Source organism: Heterocephalus glaber, unplaced genomic scaffold (assembly GCF_053883595.1).
Source record: "Heterocephalus glaber isolate CG9 unplaced genomic scaffold, H.glaber_assembly_v1.0 deba00001509, whole genome shotgun sequence".
In the NCBI taxonomy this organism is placed as follows: Eukaryota; Metazoa; Chordata; class Mammalia; order Rodentia; family Bathyergidae; genus Heterocephalus; species Heterocephalus glaber.
The window spans coordinates 9,152,121-9,171,780 of record NW_028258325.1 but is presented as its reverse complement, the minus strand read 5'-3'; the positions used below and the strand labels follow the sequence as shown (position 1 = coordinate 9,171,780).

Here is a 19,660-nt window from a genome sequence, read left to right as displayed (position 1 = left end):
GGGTGAATTTTTGTCCCTGGCACCTCATCTCTCTTTCTGCTTCCTGGCTGGCATGGATTGAATAGCTTTCCTCCACCGGGCCTGTTCTGCATCCTATTTCTTCCTCGCAGCAGCTGACCATGAACTGAAGCCATGATCCAAAATAAACCTCGCCTCCTTTATGTTGTGGTTGCCAGGTATTTTGTTCCAGGAACAGGAAAATGATTAAGATGAGAGCCTTTCCTACCACCTAGAAAAGGATGTGACTCACAGTCATATGCATTAAAAACTGCCAGAGGGTTAGCTGGATACACCCGGTCTTCCTCTCTGTCCAATGCTGTAACTTTCTTGAGAAATGGACACAACCAGTGGCTTCACTCTGCTCACATGTCCAGGAAGTCATGGTGCAGATGTGGGTTTTATTATCTGTAGTGCAAACAAAAATGATAGGAATGAAGAATGTTCCATTTACATAGTGTTTTAGACCATATAGAACATTCTCCTATGCAAATTCCACGTAAAGGGTCATATTTTATAGATTCAGATGGGGTTGAACACTTGCTAAAGTCAAATAACTAGCAAGTCTTTCAGCTGCAAATTGAACCTAAAATGCCAAATTTCAAATCCAACGCATTTTCAGTATGCCTTTCCCTGTATTATGGATGCTGCTAAACATTTTGCTGACAATAAAATGCTGTAGACAAATACATAGCATTTTTATCATGTCATTATCAGGAGGGGCTCAGCAATCCCTGACTAAGAAAATGTCATCATTATTTGAAACTGCCTTTGATCCATTCTTACATGTAATAAATACAGCTTTTGACCCATCAGAAAACCCAGAGTGGTTCTAAATAAAGATTTTCATTTTCCAAGTTGCACCATGATAGTTTGTCTTCCAAAATAAAATAACTTCTTTGGAAGCAGAGGGAAATTGATTTCTTAAATCTGACCCAGACATCTGATTGGTGTGCTTTATTGCATGAGTCTAACTGAATGTTTTCTTAGCAGGGCCTCTGTTAGAAGAGCAAGTAGATTTCACACAATTTATTCATCAAAGCAATGGGGAAAAATAGGCCAGACCACACAGCTGGCTTAGAAAATAATGTAAATACTTTTTTGTTCAGTAAACAATTGAAGGGAGAAAATAATTTCCTCCCAAGACAACAGAAAGTGGGAAAGGACAAACATTTGCTCTTGCCAATTCAGTTTGAATTATTTATTCTCTGCTGCAGATCAAGGTATGCTAATACCAGTGTAATTAGCAGCAAAGTTCTGACAATTTTCCAAGAGATAATCTGTAAATATCAATAACTGTCACATCTCAGCCATTATAGGGTTAGGTTATGGACAGTTGTGACCATCATTGTGCTGTTGTATGTTTGGCATTTGTGCATAAAATAAATTTTAACTCTTTTCGAAAAGCTGTTAGGATAGAAAGCTTAGTGGACTTGAATCCCAAAGACTCATCTTCACTTTATGGTTGCCTCACTTTGTGCAAACTACTGAAACCTAGTCAAGCAGACATGATGGGGATTAAATGAGAGCTACAAGTGCAATGTCCCAGTACAATACCTGGCCTGTAGTAGAAACACACCACAGAAACTGATCTCTACTGGGAATATGTATTTGTAAACATGATTTTTATACAAATGTGACTGAGAAATAGATGTTTAAGTCCTGAAGCCTGTTATTACAGCTGCTCCAACATTGAACTTGAGATGATTTAATGTAATACATCACTCATTCATTTATTCTTTCATTCTCATAGTCATTAAAAAAAAAGATTTCTTTGCTGTGTGCTATCTACACGTCACTGTACCAGACCCTAAAGATATGCTACTAGTTGACAAGGCCAATAATATACCTTTTCCCATTGCCTATAATCTATATGGTACTACTAGGAGTTAGGGCCTGGTAAATGTTATTAAACAAAAAACTCCTCATTTCCTATAATATAGAGTGCTGTTTCTAAGCTTCTTTATGAGCAGGAAAGGACTTTTCGGCAAATGTTATTAAGAACTCCCTCCCCATCACTCTGACTGGCAGTCCCAGAATTCTAGGTTGAGATAGAGCCCTGTAGCATCCCACAGCAGTTTCTTTTGATGAGCCATGTGACCACAGTACTACAGTGTGCTCCTGGATATGTCTGGCTGGGTCATAGAGACATGGTTTTGGATACTATGTATGGTCTGTGTCTATTTCTCGGTGGCACTGTTCCCCTGCTATGCTTCTCTTGGAAACCATGAACTAAGCAGCTTTGCTCTGCCATGCTGTCCCATCATGAGATTTCTACCTTGGAGTATGTTTACCATGTTCCTGAAACCATGGGCTAAATTAAACCTTTTTAATTCTTCTTCTTTAAGTTGTACATATTAGTTATCATATATCAGGGACAGGAAATCCAACTAATATAACCCTGTAGGTAAACTGTTATTCTATTTGTCATATTAAGGATAAAACAGTCATTACATTCTATATATAAGAGCTCCTTACATAAACTGTATTATTTGAACAAATGCAGATTAAAGTCTAAGATCCTACTTCTATTAATAATAAACACCCTGCCACAGAAAGCATATGACCCAGGACACAGCCATTAAGACAAACCCCAAGAAAAGATAGACTTTTTAACAAATGGTGCTAGGAGAATTGAGTAATCATTTGGAAAAAGAAAAAAATTAAATTCATATCTCATATCATTTCCAAGAATAATATACCAAATGGACTAGGAATTTAAATATCAAAAGTAGATCCATACAAGTATCATATGGGTTGAATTTCTTTTTAAATTTAGAGTAGGGAAATACTTTTTAACTATGACTCAAAATCCAGAGGCAATAAAGGAAATTTTATAAATTTGACTACAGAAAAATTATCAGAAATACATGGCTTAAAACACTATATAAAAAATCTCAAAATTCAACTGCAACACATGAAGAAAATATTTGTAAAATGCAAAAAATATAAGAGTTCAAGATTCTATATAAAGAATTCTTAGCCAGGGATTTAGCTCAGTGGTTCCGGCGCCTGCCTTGCAAGCGCAAGGTCCCAAGTTCGATCCCTGGTACCAAAAACAAAAACAAAAACAAAATAAAAAAAAGAATTCTTGATCACAATATATTATATACTTTGAAGCCCTCCCCAAAAATGTGAAACTAGGGCAAAGTCAGGGCAAGTGGGTGAAGGGGTTGTGAGAATGATCAGAATATGTTTTATGTGTGTATAAATCTGCCAAAAGAAACCCATCCATCTGTGTAGTCAATATGCACTAATAAAATAAGATGTGGAAAAATATTTCTTAAAAACTGAGGGATAAAGGACCAAAAACTCTTCAAAAAATATACAAGTGGCCCTCAAGTACATATTAACTTTCAATTTAACTTTAAAAATTATTATATTTGCTATGTGTAATGTTCACATTCATGATGCAGAGTTGATACATGTACATAAAACATCTTAATTCTTTTTACTTCCCCCTCTCCTCCATTCCCAATTCTATCTCTCTGTCCCCTTCCAATGTGCAGGAGATACTACTTAAGAAATGAAAGTTATAACAACAGGAAAGAACAATTTATCATTTCTCTGATTGACAAAATTAAAAAGTAGAACAACAAATAATGCTGGAACAACTGAGCATTCTCATGCAAGACAATCATTCTAGACAAAGGCTTCCCAAAATTTAACTCAAAATGGATCACAGACCTAAATGCAAAACTATGAAACTCCTAGAAAATAACATAGAACAAAATCTACATGACTGTAAATATGGAAATATCTTTTTAGATACACTAATAAAGGGACATTCCATGAAAAAATGAAAGGATAAACTGGACTTCCATAAAATTAAAACTTACACTGTACAGAAGACAGTGGAGAGAATGATATGACAAACCATAGTCTATGAAAAGTATTTTCTGCCTGCGTCCCAGGCTCCAAGGGCAGAGAAGCTGAGCAGGTCCCAGCACCCAGGAAGGAAGCTCCCCCACTGTCATGCCAGGCTCCTAGGGCAGAGAAGGTGAGCCAGTCCCAACACCCAGAAGGAAGCTCCCTGCCTCCATCCCAGGCTCCTAGGGCAGAGAGGCTGAGCGGGTCCCAGAACCCGGAAGGAAGCTACCCCCCTGCCATCCCAAGCTCCTAGGACAGAGAAGGTGAGCCGCGTGGGTGCCAGAAGCATCCCCCCCACCCCCGTGGAAATGAGAAGACACATAAACAAGCCTCAAAAACAGACTTCTGGATCACCTACAGCAACCCCAAAGGGAAACGAGATGGAAAACTCTGATACTCAACCACCTGGACTCTCTGAACTGCCAACAAAAGAGGATCTAGGAAAAACGAAATCAGAAATAATTACTCAGATAACAGCAAAGATTGTGCTCATGGTGCAAGACATGATTAATAAATCTAGAGAGGACACATAAAAAAAATAGAGGACTTGAGGAACATGATGGAATCCCAACATAGGAAACAAATGGAATCCATAAAACAGATACAAACAGATTTCCAAGAGATTAAAATCTCCATCGAAAGTCTGTGCAGCAGAATGAACCAATGTGAGGATAGAATTTCACATATAGAAGATAAGATTGCAATTAGTGAACAGGAAAAGAAAAATTGCTTTAAAATTGTAAGGGAACATGAGAAATCAATCCAGCAGCTGCTAGACAATGCAAAGAAGAATAACATAAGACTGATTGGAGTCAATGAAGAAAGAGGAGAGAGTGCAGATGACATAAAAAAACTCTTCACAGAAGTGATGGCAGAAAACTTCCCAAGGAGGGGAAACGAACTTGACATACAGATAAGTGAGGCATATAGGACTCCAAATAGCCTTAATCAAAAAAAAATCTACACATAGGCACATAATAGTTAGGATTCTAGAAATCCAACAGAAGAATAAAATTCTACAAGCAGTGAGAGAAAAGAAACACATCACATACAAAGGAAAGCCCATCAGAATCACAGCAGACTTCTCAATGCAAACCCTCAAGGCAAGAAGAGCTTGGAGTGATATATTTCAAGCCCTACAGGAAAACAGCCTCCAACCCAGACTGATGTACCCTGCAAAACTATCTTTCAAAATTGATGGAGAAATAAGATACTTTCATGATAAAGAGCACCTCAGGAACTTCGTGAATACCAAACCGGCACTCCAACAAATTTTAGACAATACCCTAGGAAAAGACAATGAGGATCACAACCCCAGGAAACCCAGCAGAATGAATCCATTGGGCGTGACAAATTAAATGCAAAGGGGGAGAATCCAACAAAAAGAAAAAGTCATGACAAGGCTTTTAAAACTTTGAACTTCATCTCCCTAATGAGTGTATAATTCAATCTTGTTATTGTACTGATTAGTATTTTTCTGATTCTAGAATTGCACATCATTCCTTGTGCTATACTGGCTATTTATCATCTTCTTATGTCTACTTTTTAATTGGGTTGTCTATTATTGAGTTGTAAGAGTTCTTTATATATTCTGCTCATAGGTTATTTCTATCTATGTTCATACATTTTCATTGTAAATATGGTCTGTTTAAGGACTACTTTTCATTTTAATGATGTCATTTAAAGTTCTAGATTTTTATGGAATCCCATTTATCAATTTTTTTCTTTTATACATCATGTTTATGTATCCTAGGTAGTTCTTGCCTACCCTGAAGTCATTTTCCCTTATAATTTCTTCTTAAAGTTTTTTACTTTTAGGCTTTCTTATTTAGGTTCATAGATCCCTTCAAGTTATTTTCATGTATGGAAATAAGGGGTTGAGGTTGATTTTTTATATACGGATACCAGGTGTTCGAGGGCTGTTTGCTGAAAACACTATCTCTTCCTCGGCTCTTGAATTGAGTTTGTATTCTATAAAATGCTAAAGTTAAATAATCTTTCAAAACTCAGTGGACCATATATGTGTGGTTCTATTTCTAGATTCTCTGTTTTATTCCAATGATCTATATGTCTTTCCTTATACCAACACTGCCTTGATTACTGTAGCTTTAGAAGAAGTCTTAAAATTAGGTACTAAATGTCTTCCAACACTGTTTCTGTTTTTGTTTGTTTTTTAAAATTTTCTAGGTCCTTTGAACTCCTACATAACTTATAAATTTCAATATTCAATTCTTCATTTATAGCAAGTATACACAGACCTGAATTTTTATATATACCTTGTGTTTTCTAATCCTGCTAAATTCAAATACAAGTTCTAGGGGCTCCTAGAGATTTCTTAGTATTTTCTCTGTAGATGATCATTTCATCAACATATAAAGATTTTGCTTCTACCTTGCCAATCCTATCCTAATTGTGTCATTTTATTGCCAGACTATTTTGGTGGGGACTAGATTTCAAAGTTTAATGGACAGATAGAGAGTAAGCATATCTGCCCTTGTTCCTCACCTTAAGGAGAAAGCATTGTATCGTCTCCATTCATATAAGGCATTTTCACTGGAAGTATGGAGTACATGTCTTTAATCTGTTGAGAAGCTTCTGTTCTACTTCTAGGCTCCTGATAGCTTTTATCATGAACAGCTGTAGAATTTAGTCCAATACTTTTTCTCCAACTAGTGACACAATCATATGGCTTTTTCCTTTCCTCTGTTAAAATGATGACTTTTGGGAGTGAATCTTCCATTCTGAACCAACGCTGCCATCCCTATAATAAAACCACTTTCTACATATTGCCAGATCTGACTTTTAAGAGTTTGTTTTGTTAAACTGATTTCTATCTATGTTCATACTTTTTTCTTCTATTATATTTATCCAGTTTTAGGATTAGCACCATGTTGAGTTCCTAAAATGAGGGGAGAAGTGTTCCTTCTTTTTTCTGCTTTAATTGTTTGATATAATTTATCAGTTAAAGTGTATATGAGCCTGCTGTTGTCATATAGGTAGGTTTTCAAGCTAGGAATATACTTTCTTTAATAGGTGCTATTCAAATTTTATATTTCCTCCAGAGTTAGTTTCATTAATTTGTCTTCCAAGGTACTTCTTAGAAGTTGTCAAATTGATTTCCAAAAATATTTTTGTAATATGCTTTCTATATCCTTTTAAATTCTTTAAAATCTGTGGTAATGTCTCCTCGATCTTGATATTGTAATTTTTAAAAATGTATAACTGATATTGTGTAACAGGAAGAAAAGGTCTAAAAGAGTAGGGGAATTGGGAAGGGTAGGGGAAGGGAAAAAAGGGAAAGGAAAAAATATGAGAAGAGAAAAAAAATGGAAACAAAGTCTTTGCAAATAGGGAAGGGTGGAGGGGGTGAAGGGAGGGCAAGGGAAGGGGAAAAAAAATAAGAACCAAGATACTCATGTAATGGTACAAGATCTCAATGATAAATGTAACTGTATTTTATACCTAAAATGTACCAAAATGTACCAATAAAGTTAATGGGGAAAAAAAGAAAAGTATTTTCAAAAGACATACTTATATGGTAAGTATGATATGATAACTTATATGGTAACTCTTTAAAACAAACAATTTTAGACAATGGACATCTTGATTTAAAAATGGGCCAGTGACTTTTATAGAAACCTCACCAAACATATACAGATGGCCAATAAGCCTATGAAAAATGTGCTCCATGTCATTTGTCATTAGGAGAATTGCAAATTAAAAGACAGACGCCATTACATATCTATGACAGTTGACTAAATCCAAAGCACTGACAGCGCCAAATACTACTGAAAATGTGGAGCAACAAGAACTTTGATTCATTGCTGATGGGGATGCAAAATGTTTCCTCCCTTTGGAAGATAGATTAGCAGTTTCTTATGAAAAGAAACATACTCTTGGTATGCAATTCAAGAATCATCCTCTCTGGTATATCTAAACAGAAGCCTCCACATAGATGTTTATAACGGGTTTACACAGGACTACCAAAAGCTGGAAGTAATGGAGATGCCCTTCAGAAGGTGAATGGGTAAACACACCTCGGTACACCCAGACAATGCAATATCATCCCACACTAAAAGGAAATGAGCTAGTAAGCCATAAAGGGACTTAGAGGAAACTGAAATGCATATTCCTAAATCAAAGAAGCTAATCTTAAAAGGTTACCTAGTGTATAATTCTATTTTCTAGAATATGACATTATAGAAAATGAAAACTATGGAGACATTAAAAAGGTCTGTGATTGCCAAGAGTTACAGGGGTGAGTGAGGGTAGCATAAATAACAGAGCACAGAGGACTTCCATGGCACTGACATTATTCTGCATAGTGCTATAATGTAGAATGCTATATTCTGTATAATGTTGGATATGTGTCATCATACATTTATCAAAATCCATCCAATGCATAACTCTAAGGGTGGACCCAATGCAAACTGAATTTGGGGTAATAATGACATGTCAATGTGGCTTCACTGACTACAACTAATGCGCTACTCTGATGGGGTGGTTGATAATGAGGAAGAGTGTGGATGAATAGGGAGAAAGGGGCACAGGAGCTTTTGCTATGAAACTAAAACTGCTCTAAAAATACAGTTTTTTTTTTTAACATATGCTGGTAGCAAAACGATAAGGAATGAGGCTGCCTTCAAATATCCCTAGTGCACATACAAAGGGATATAACCCTTCTGGAAGACATGACACAACACAACTACCTACTCACTGATCTTTGGCCCCTCAAATCTACTCCTAGGAATTGACGCATTGAAAATATACACAAGTACAATGTAACTCATTGAAGCATTGCTTAGTACTACAAAATATTATAAATATATGTACATAGATTTTTAAAATGGTATACCATACAAAGCAGTAATATGTAGTTATAACAAAAAAAATTTTAAATGATCTCTGTTGAATATTGAATGATTTTCAGAGTAACTGCCAAGTGGAAAAAAGAAAACACAAAGTTATATCTGTAATAAGTTCCTCTTCATATAAAAAGACAATGTAAGAAAATACATACACATGCACACAAACATACAATTTGAGAAAAATGTATGAAGGAAGGATTCAAAAACTATAGATATTGGTCACATGTAGGGGGTGGGTAGAAAAAGGAAGGAGAAAGCAAAGCATAAGAACAGGGAGTAGACCTTTTTGTATAATGTTAGCTCTTAGGCTCACAGGAGTATTTCATAAAGTCCCAAATTAAATCATTACAATCCAGCAGAATCCAAGGGCAGAGAAATGGCACCAAGTACATTTAATTGCATGACCACAAATATCAGAACTACACTGAAAGCGTTGCAGAAGCAAAGAAGTAACTGAAGCAACTTGGAAAAACTTATTTCTACTGGAAAAATATGTTAATTAAGGCAAAAGATAGTAAGATCTGTACACAAATGTCATAATGTAATTAGTAAATCTGTTTCTCATGGTTAATAGTAAAAATGGTTCTGAAATTATTTTATGTGTATAATAGGATTGTATAAAGATTATATATTTCAATAAGTAAATATATTGTGTGTGATTAGAACCAAGTTACTTACAACTATAAACTGGATGAAGGCCACAGGATATCTCTCTGTACTCTCTATGTAACTTCCCATGAATTTGTAATTATTTCTTAAAGTTTTAAGAAATAAAATGGTAAAGACAGCAGGTGGCCATAAGGACTAGATTGAGGTCTTCATTATGTTGAACATGAGGAATTCTAAGTGCATAGAAAAACATTTGTAATGAGCTGCTCTTGCTTTTGTGGGAAGATGTGTGAGCATATTAAATATTTAGAAGCTGCTTATACAGCTCACACCATTTACAAATGAGTAAATCGAGGTCCAGGAACCTGGTGTCCAAGCTCCCAGTGTTGCCCTGGTCAGACCACGACTACAGCCAAAAGCCCAGGAGCTTCACCTCAGACCTATGACCTCCTTCATCACGTGGGATTCTGAAGCTTTGCTCCCCACAGAGGTTATGTTTCTACAGGAAATCCAAACTTTTGGTTGCAAAGGAGGCAACTTAAAATACTCAATGTGTCTGCTCATTTAATTCCGGCATAATTGTTCATTTTTCTGGTGTTCTAGTCTGCATATTCTCTTCCTATAAGACAAATAGTTATGGCAATAACATAGAAATGCAAAAATCTTCAAAACCTTTCTAAAGTTCCCAGTGTATTCTTATTTACATAAGGCTGTTTTATTTTCTAAACCTCGGATTTTAAAATGACCTTAAATTTCTAAAATCAAGCACAGAAGTAAATTGATATCTTTTCATTGAGACTCTTCAATTTTAAAATATAGGTTATTTCTTGAATGCAGGAATGAAGAATTTTTGAAATAAAGAAGATTTTCTAGTAGTTTAAATACCCTAGCTTTCTTTATACACTGTGGAGACTATTACCAATACAAGATGTAAACCTGATATAAAAGTATCATCTTAAAAATAACTATGTATAATGTGTGTAGAAAAAACTTTTATAAATATTAAAATGAATAAAGAAATGTCTGAAAATGTTTGTACATTCAGGTTCCACTTATTAATTTATACATTCAACAATGATCCAGTAAACATCTCCTTGGTCCTGGCTGTATTCCCAAGAAGCTGCATTTGTCAACTTTACAGACCAAGATGCTATGGTTCAGAAAGCTCAAAGAACTGCAAACTATTAGATGTAAGTAGAGGCAGAGACATTTAAAGAATGGCAAGAAGTTTCCAGCTTGAACGAGTGCATTCTCCATTCTCATTGCATTGAATAATAAAACATGAATGAATGAATGAATGAATGAATGAATGAATATTTTCATTCTACAGCTCTTACTTGCCCATGCATGGGTGGGTTTTGTGTTCTCCTGTAGAGAGTAAATGGGTTGTTCTTTCGATTCTGGGCAGCGGCCTTGTTTAGAAGTACAAAGCACAGAAAATTAGAAAGTAAGGATAAGATTGCTGCCTGCCCTGATCAAGTTGAGAGGATGTAGAGACACAGGACACAGTTCTCATCTTATTTCTGATGACTGTGAGCCTAAATGAATTATCAATATCTTCAAAGTCTTGTTTGCAAAATATAAATGATGACCGCTACTCACAGTATGGTACTGAGGAATAACTTGGGGGACAGCTGACACTGAGGCTTCACCTGAGGACAGAGCAGGTCCTTAGCAGCACCAACTGTGGGTTTCTTGGTCTTGGAAACAAGAAAAGGAACAAGCCCAATGAAGCAGAAGCTGAGGGCATGACATGGTGTGGGCTGGGGTCATGAGCATGACCAGTGCTTTGGAACCACGCCACAGATGTCAGGATTGGATTTGGGTGCCTATTTCTGAAGGTCATTTAAAGTCAAAATGAACCTAATCAAATGGGTTTTGCCTAGAAGGAGCAGATGCTCTTGATGGGTTTTCAAGATCACTTCAGCCCTTGGGTTTGATGATAGAAGCCTCTTTAAACTAGCCAGCTTTTTTTTTTTCAGTGCTGTCTTTTGTGAAGACGGAGTGAAACTGATTGCTTACCTTCCCTCGCCTTTCAGTGGGGTTTATTTATAGAAAAACCACATGACAGCCAGAAATGTCTTCAAACCAGGAGGGACTCAACCATCTGTTCCTCTGATAAAATGCTTCCAGTGATTTCTCTGGGATTCTGGTACTTAACAAAATGTTGCTGCAGCGTCATCCAATCTGTGTATTTATAGGAGGGAGAATGTGTGTACGCTACATATTTGGACTTGTTTCTTTCAGCAGGAGAAATATAGCCTGTGCCATATGCTTGCCACACACATAATTACCTCCCCACTCCATACATCCAGTTTTGAATATTTCACCATTCAGATAGCAGAAGGTTAGAATCTTCCCCTTGAGTCCAGACACACATAAACCCATCATCCTGGAACAGAAGCCCTTCATGGAATGGTCATTAATCAGATAATTACTGACTTTCAAGCTGATTCTCTAAATAAACATCCCCTATGTTATGCCATCTCCTGGAGCTCAGAGAGAAGGCTACTTTTCTCTGTTGGTGGCGAGGCGGCTCCCTGCCTCCTCCCAACTCCTGAGGCCACTCCTGTAAACAAAGGAGTGCTTTTGCTGAGCTCTTCCTCACCTCATGCTGAACATGTTTCGTGCATTATATCATTTTACTTCTCATAAGAGATCCCAGTAAAGGGACTCTTGTTGTTCTCACCTTACAAATTAGGCTTCAGACAGGTAAATAGTTAGCAAAGGCCAGAGTGGACTCTTAAGCTCAGATCCATTTATAGTGTTCAACACTTTCAACTTCCATTGACTCAACCACCATTTGCAGGAAGCTTCTAACCATCATACATTGCTTTAGACCATGGAGATACAGCACTCCATAGAGGAGGTAGAGGCCCCTCCCTCAGGGGATTGGGAAACCTGTAATAGAAGATAAATAATCAAATAAGGCATCACAAAGTCATACTAAAGGCTGCAATATAGGATGATGTATAGAGAAAACTCTGGGATGGCTGTGACTCCAGGATTGCCGTCATGAACTGAGGCTGAAGTGAGGAGGATCTGCAAGTGCAGCCTCCCAGGATGAGCATTCTAGGCAGATGCCTCCATCCTTGGCTGGGGGAAAAGGAGCTCATTCCCTTCCAGGTACAGGTGCAAGACTGATGGGGCCAGGGCCTGGGTCAAGGTGATCTCAGGATAGAGAGAAGCTTCAGAGAAGGCAGGGTCATGTACTGCAGGCCAAGGACATTTGATTGTTATTGAAGTTTCCAAGTAACCACTGATGAGACAGGAGATGTTTCCGCGAGAATTTTTACAATCTGATTTCTGTCTTTCAGGATTCGGGTCAGAACCTAGGGCTAGTGGGGATAAGTTTAGGCACAGGAAGAACAATGAAGAGGCCAGCCACAGCAATGGCAGGGTAGCAGATGGAGGATTGCTTCTGCCTGGGCAGAGGACAGAAATCTTATCTGAGAGCTAGCTAGAAAAATAACAGGAATTAATCCAGCAGAGAAGGAGGAAGGCTATTCCAGTTAGAAGAACTTGCAAGTGTATAGAGATCTGTAAGCACAGAGTATTTTAGGGAAACAATGACTCTTTATCTCAGATTGCAGTGGGACAAATATGTTGGGAAAAGACAATGGAGGCCACTGAGCAGGTGTATCCCAAGCACACATGGGGCTTCTCCCACCACGTGAGTAGACATAAGTTTCCCGTTTCACAGTAGACAGCTCTCCTCATCAAATTCCATGCATGGTCACTTGCTCCCATCCACTGGGCTCCACACCAATGCACAATAATGGATCATGGCAGGGCACCAATAAACACTGTGGTCCAGACCCAGTCTTGGCCCCACTCAGGAATGAGGCCCAGAATTGCATCTTAGATGGGTCTATTGCAGACACTGGTCTGGATCCTGCTTCTCAAAATGTGGATCTCAAAACATCCACTTCACCTGAGAATGTATTAGGAATTCAGAGTCTTAGCCTCCACTGTAGAACAATTTTAATCAGATTGCCAGGCATGTTTTTAGCACATGTGGGTCTCTTCTGAGAATCACATAGGTAAACTTGTTCCTGCCAAGGTAAGCCATGACTGGGAAAGTCAGAATTGACCAGGAATGAAACAGAAACCCACACCGTGATGGGGCATGGGGTGGACAGGGCTGTGTGGGTGCTAATTGATGCTGAATATCTAGATTCCCAATTCCAGCTGTGCCTGACCCAGAGATGTGGGCAGGAAGTGCTCGCTGCCTCTCCCTCCTTTCTGGAGTCCACCTGTTCAGAACCTTGTTTGAATGGATACAAACTCAAATTGAAAAGGTTGTATTAATACATAAATGAATTTCCCTAAAGAAAATGCTAAGATTTTCTCTGGATTATCATCAGAAGATTTCAAGTATACTGGAAGAAAAGGTAGATTTATAAAAGACACACTATCTAGATCATTCTCTGTCTTCCACTGATCTGTAGTGAATTATCTCTTCCTATGGGCTCCCTCAATGCAGCAATTTTTAATAACGCACAGCATCTTTTTAACACACTATGTGATTTCCTAATTCTAATATTAGGGTCTGCATGTTGTCAGTGCGATCTCAGACTGAGGTGAACTCCAGCCTGAGGTGCTGGGTCAGAAGGAAGAGAATCAAAAATTTTCAAACATTCAATTACCACTCCTTAGATGTGAAATGTGTCTTTGAAGCTCATATGAGTTTTTTATTTCAATGCTGGATGGCATGTCGCTCTGTCTTAAATCTTTGCAAGAAAAAATTCAATTAGCATCATAGGGCTGGTAATTCTACATGATATTCTGCAACAGGAGGAATGACAGAAGAAGAGCAATTTAAGCTGATAGCTACATCAACCACAGTGCAGTTGATTAAAAATTTAACAGTTTTTCTGATGAATGTCCTAGCTCAGATTTGGAAAACACTGATGGATTTAATTTTCCACTGACTAAATAATCATTTTATAAGCCATGTATAATTCATGTAATGGCAATGTTATGGGCTTGTTAAAAATGACTGCTACTAAACAGTTAACACTCTCTAGCAAGCCGAGGCTTGTAAAGGATCATTATTGGAATTAGCTGGCACCCATTAACTAAGAATAGGTTTTCCCCTTCTGAATCTTTAAAAGGAAATGAATTCAGCCTTTCAGGATAAGTAATGCCCCAATCTCCCAATCTCCAACCCCTGGCAAAAATCCCTGCAAAAATATGGATTGGGGGAAGAATTAGGTTTATTACATTCTAAAGCTGCTTCCCAGTTGAATAGCATTCCAGAAGCATTGCAGATATTTCATGTTCCGATTCCTTACCTGAAAAGAAAATGGGAACAGTGTCTACTGAACAGGACCACAAGGAAGTGATGGAGTGGTGCTCACCAGTGAAGACAGATGTGCTGTGACCAGTGCCAGCTGCACCACCAGAATATTCCTCCACTTTCCACTGGGATTTCCTTAAACAACTCTCAGTAAGACACTTAAGGAGGAAACAAAAGATCTTTACATTGAAAACTACAGCACTCTGAAAAAAGAGACCAAAGAGAATATCAGAAAATGGAAAGCTATCACTTGTTCTGGGGTAGGAAGAATTAATATGGTGAAAATGGGCATGCTTTCAAAATTACTATACAGGCTTAATGCAATCCCAATCAAAATATCAATGGCATACCTCAACACATTAGAGAAAATAATCCTAAAATTCATTTGGAATTAGAATAGACACAGAATAGCAAAAGCAATTCTGGGCAACAAAGGGAAGTATCACAATCCCCTGACTTGAAACTCTAACACAAAGGTACCATGATAAAAACAGCATGGTATTGGCAAAAATAAAAACAGACCTGAGGAACAATGGAACAGATGAGAAGATACAGAAACAACTCCAAACACATTCAGACACCTTATCTTTGACAAAGGTGCCAAACACCTTCACTGGAAGAAAGACAGCCTCTTAGTAAACGGTGCTGGAAAAATGAGCTTTCTGCATGCTGAAGATTAAACCGAGACCCATCATCTCTCCCCATGCACTTCATTAAAACTGAAGAAGAAAAAAGAAATGAATTATGGAGCACCCGGAAGGAAGCTCCCCCACAGCCATCCATTGCGCCTAGGGCAGAGAAGGTAAGCCACGTGGGTGCCAGAAGCATCCCCCCCACCCCCGTGGAAATGAGAAGACACGTAAACAAGCCTCAAAAACAGACTTCTGGATCACCTACAGCAACCCCAAAGGGAAACGAGATGGAAAACTCTGATACTCAACCACCTGGACACTCTGAACTGGCAACAAAAGAGGATCTGGGAAAAATAAAATCAGAAATCATTACTCAAATAACAGCAAAGACTGTGCTCATGGTGCAAGACATGATTAATAAATCTAGAGAGGACACAGATTAAAAAAATAGAGGATCTGAGGCACATGATGGAATCCCAACATAGGAAACAAATGGAATCCATAAAACAGATACAAACAGATTTCCAAGAGATTAAAATCTCCATCGAAAGTCTGTGCAGCAGAATGAACCAACGTGAGGAAAGAATTTCAGATATAGAAGGAAAGATTACAATTAGTGACCTGGAAAAGAAAAATTGCTTTAAAATTGTAAGGGACTATGAGAAATCAATCCAGCAGCTGCTAGACGATGCAAAGAAGAATAACATAAGACTGATTGGAGTCAATGAAGAAAGAGGAGAGAGTGCAGATGACATAAAAAAAACTATTCACAGAAGCGATGGCAGAAAACTTCCCAAAGAGGGGAAACGAACTTGACATACAGATAAGTGAGGCATATAGGACTCCAAATAGCCTTAATCAAAAAAAAACCTACACCTAGGCATATAATAGTTAGGATTCCAGAAATCCAACAGAAGAACAAAATTCTACAAGCAGTGAGAGAAAAGAAACAAATCACATACAAAGGAAAGCCCATCAGAATCACAGCAGACTTCTCAATGCAAACCCTTGAGGCAAGAAGAGCTTGGAGTGATATATTTCAAGCCCTAAAGGAAAACAGCCTCCAACCCAGATTGATGTACCCTGCAAAACTATCTTTCAAAATTGATGGAGAAATAAGATACTTTCATGATAAAGAGCACCTCAGGAACTTCATAAATATCAAACCGGCACTCCAACAAATTTTAGACAATACCCTAGGAAAAGACAATGAGGATCACAACCCCAGGAAACCCAGCAGAATGAATCCATTGGGAGTGACAAATTAAACGCAAAGGATGAGAATCCAACAAAAAGAAAAAGTCATGACAAGGCTTTTAAAACTTTTGACTTCATCTCCCTAATGAGTGTATAATTCAATATTGTTATTGTACTGATTAGTATTTTTCTGATTCTAGAGTTGCACACCTTTCCTTATGCTGTACTGGCTATTTACCATCTTCTTATGTCTACATTTTAATTGGGTTGTCTATTAATGAGCTCTAAGAATTCTTTATATATTCTGGTCGTAGGTTATATGCATTGTAAATATGGTCTGTTTAAGGACTACTTTTCATTTTAATGATGTCATTTAAAGTTCTCAATTTTGATGGAATCTCATGTATCAATTTTTTTCTTTTATACATCATGTTTATGTATCCTAGGTAGTTCTCACCTACCCTGAATTCATAAACATTTTCCCTTATGACTTCTTCTTACAGTTTTATACTTTTAGGCTTTCATATTTAGGTTCATAGATCCCTTCAAGTTATGTTCATGTATGGAAATAAGGGGGTTGAGGTTGATTTTTTATATACGGATACCAGGTGTTCAAGTGCTGTTTGCTGAAAACACTATCTCTTCCTCGGCTCTTGAATTGAGTTTATATTCTATAAAATGCTAAAGTTAAATAATCTTTCAAAACTCAGTGGACCATATATGTGTGGTTCTATTTTTAGATTCTCTGTTTTATTCCAATGGTCTATATGTCTTTCCTTATACCAACACTGCCTTGATTACTGTAGCTTTAGAAGAAGTCTTAAAATTAGGTACTAAATGTCTTCCAACACTGTTTCTGTTTTTGTTTGTTTTTTTAATTTTTCTAGGTCCTTTGTACTCCTATATAACTTTTAAATTTCAATATCCAATTCTTCATTTATAGCAAGTATACACAGACCTGAATTTTTATATATACCTTGTGTTTTCTAATCCTGCTAAATTCAAATACAAGTTCTAGGGGCTCCTAGAGATTTCTTAGTATTTTCTCTGTAGATGATCATTTCATCTACATATAAAGATTTTCCTTCTACCTTGCCAATACTACCCTAATTGTGTCATTTTATTGCCAGGTCATTTTGGTGGGGCCTAGGTTTCAAAGTTTAATGGACAGATAAAGAGTAAGCATATCTGCCCTTGTTCCCCACCTTAAGGAGAAAGCATTCTATCTTCTCCATTCATATAAGGCGGTCTCACTGGAAATATGGAGTACATGTCTTTAATCTGTTGAGAAGCTTCTGTTCTACTTCTAGGCTCCTGATAGCTTTTATCATGAACAGCTGTAGAATTTAGTCCAATACTTTTTCTCCAACTAGTGACACAATCATATGGCTTTTTCCTTTCCTCTGTTAAAATAATGACTTTTGGGGGTGGATCTTCCAATGCTAAACCAACACTGCCATCCCTATAACAAACCACTTTCTACATCCTGCCAGATCTGACTTCTAATAGTTTGTTTTGTTAAACAAATTTCTGTCTATGTTCATACTTTTTTCTTCTATTATCTTTATCCAGTTTTAGGATTAGCACCATGTTGAGTTCCTAAAATGAGGGGAGAAGTGTTCCTTCTTTTTTCTGCTTTAATTGTTTGATATAATTTATCAGTTAAAGTGTATATGAGCCTGCTGTTGTCATATAGGTAGGTTTTCAAGCTAGGAATATACTTTCTTTAATAGGTGCTATTCAAATTTTATATTTCCTCCAGAGTTAGTTTCATTAATTTGTCTTCCAAGGTACTTCTTAGAAGTTGTCAAATTGATTTCCAAAAATATTTTTGTAATATGCTTTCTATATCCTTTTAAATTCTTTAAAATCTGTGGTAATGTCTCCTCGATCTTGATATTGTAATTTAAAAAAATGTATAACTGATATTGTGTAACAGGAACGAAAGGTCTAAAGGAGCAGCGGAAGTGGGAGGGGTAGGGAAGAGAAAAAAGGGAAAAGAAGAAATACGAGAAAAGGAAAAAAATGAAAACAAAGTCTTTGCAAATAGGGAGGGGTGGAGGGGGTTGAAGGGAGGGCAGGGAAAGGGAAAAAAAAAAGAACCAAATACTCATGTAATGGTATAAGATCCCAGTGATGAATGTAACTGTATTTTATACCTAAAATGTACCAAGAAACTTAATGGGAAAAAAATAAAAATAAAATAAAACCTAAGTGAATCAAAGACCTAAATATTAAAATAGAAACCCTAAATTATTGGAAGATAGACTAGGTAGAACTCTTGAAGATGCAGATGTAGAAAAAGACTTTATGAAAAAACTTCTGTTACACAGGAAATAATACAAAGAATCTCTTCTTATTAAAGAGCTTTTGCACAGCAAAAGAAACCACCAAAAGTGTGAAGAGACAACCCACAGAGGGGGAAAAATATTTGCCAGTTGTTCCTCAGACAAAGGGCTAACTTCTAAAATATTTAAAGGACTCAAAAAATCATATTTCCACTTCTTGAATCCCTTATCATCCCTTCTTTTCATCTTCATTATGAATTTAGGATCAAATCTTGGGTGTGTGTACTTGATCAAACTGTTAAACTTCTCAAAGCCTTTAATTCACCTACAAAAAGCATCTGATGAGTCTATATTTTCCTCTCTTATTCTCAGGATGGCCACAAATATCAATCTATCTTGAATGGCACATTCTATGTAAAACAAACATAAATTGCAAAGTGCAGCTGAATAATATTAATAATGGGGTTCCTACTGGAGACCGGGTCATCATTTTCTTCAAGACTTCTGTTCCTACATCAGAGAGAAAGTCACAGAAGACACCTGAAGGGGTCAGAATCTCCCTGTTCAGCGATTCCTAGAGGTGTCTGCATATACATCCATTTGCATAGAGATTTCAGGGCTCCATCTCAGGGATCCTTTGTCAGTTGGTCTCAAAAGATGACTAATCTCCATTCTCACCCATTACCTGCCTTTACCCATTACCTGTCCAATACTAAGCCCTGGGTTTTAGACTCCAAATTTTAAAGTAGCGGTTGGCCAACATGAAGTTAATCAAATTCCCTTCTCTTACAGAGGAGTAGGCAAGTTCAAGGAAGGGACATTATACACAACAATGACACACACATTGGAAACGTAACAGTGAGAAGGTAGTGGGCATCTCAGGTCAGATTCTAGTTG

At 37.3% G+C, this 19,660-nt stretch overlaps 1 protein-coding gene across 1 annotated transcript in view; it reads right to left on the bottom strand.

The window, feature by feature from the left end:
* Positions 1–19,660, bottom strand: part of LOC110349690 (uncharacterized) — a 339,954-nt gene that overhangs the window by 95,372 nt on the left and 224,922 nt on the right. The window contains exon 12 of the mRNA XM_087187378.1: positions 251–405. Within this exon, the coding sequence (XP_087043504.1) occupies positions 251–382 (132 nt within the window). The 5' untranslated portion in view covers positions 383–405. The remainder of the gene's footprint in view (positions 1–250; positions 406–19,660) is intronic.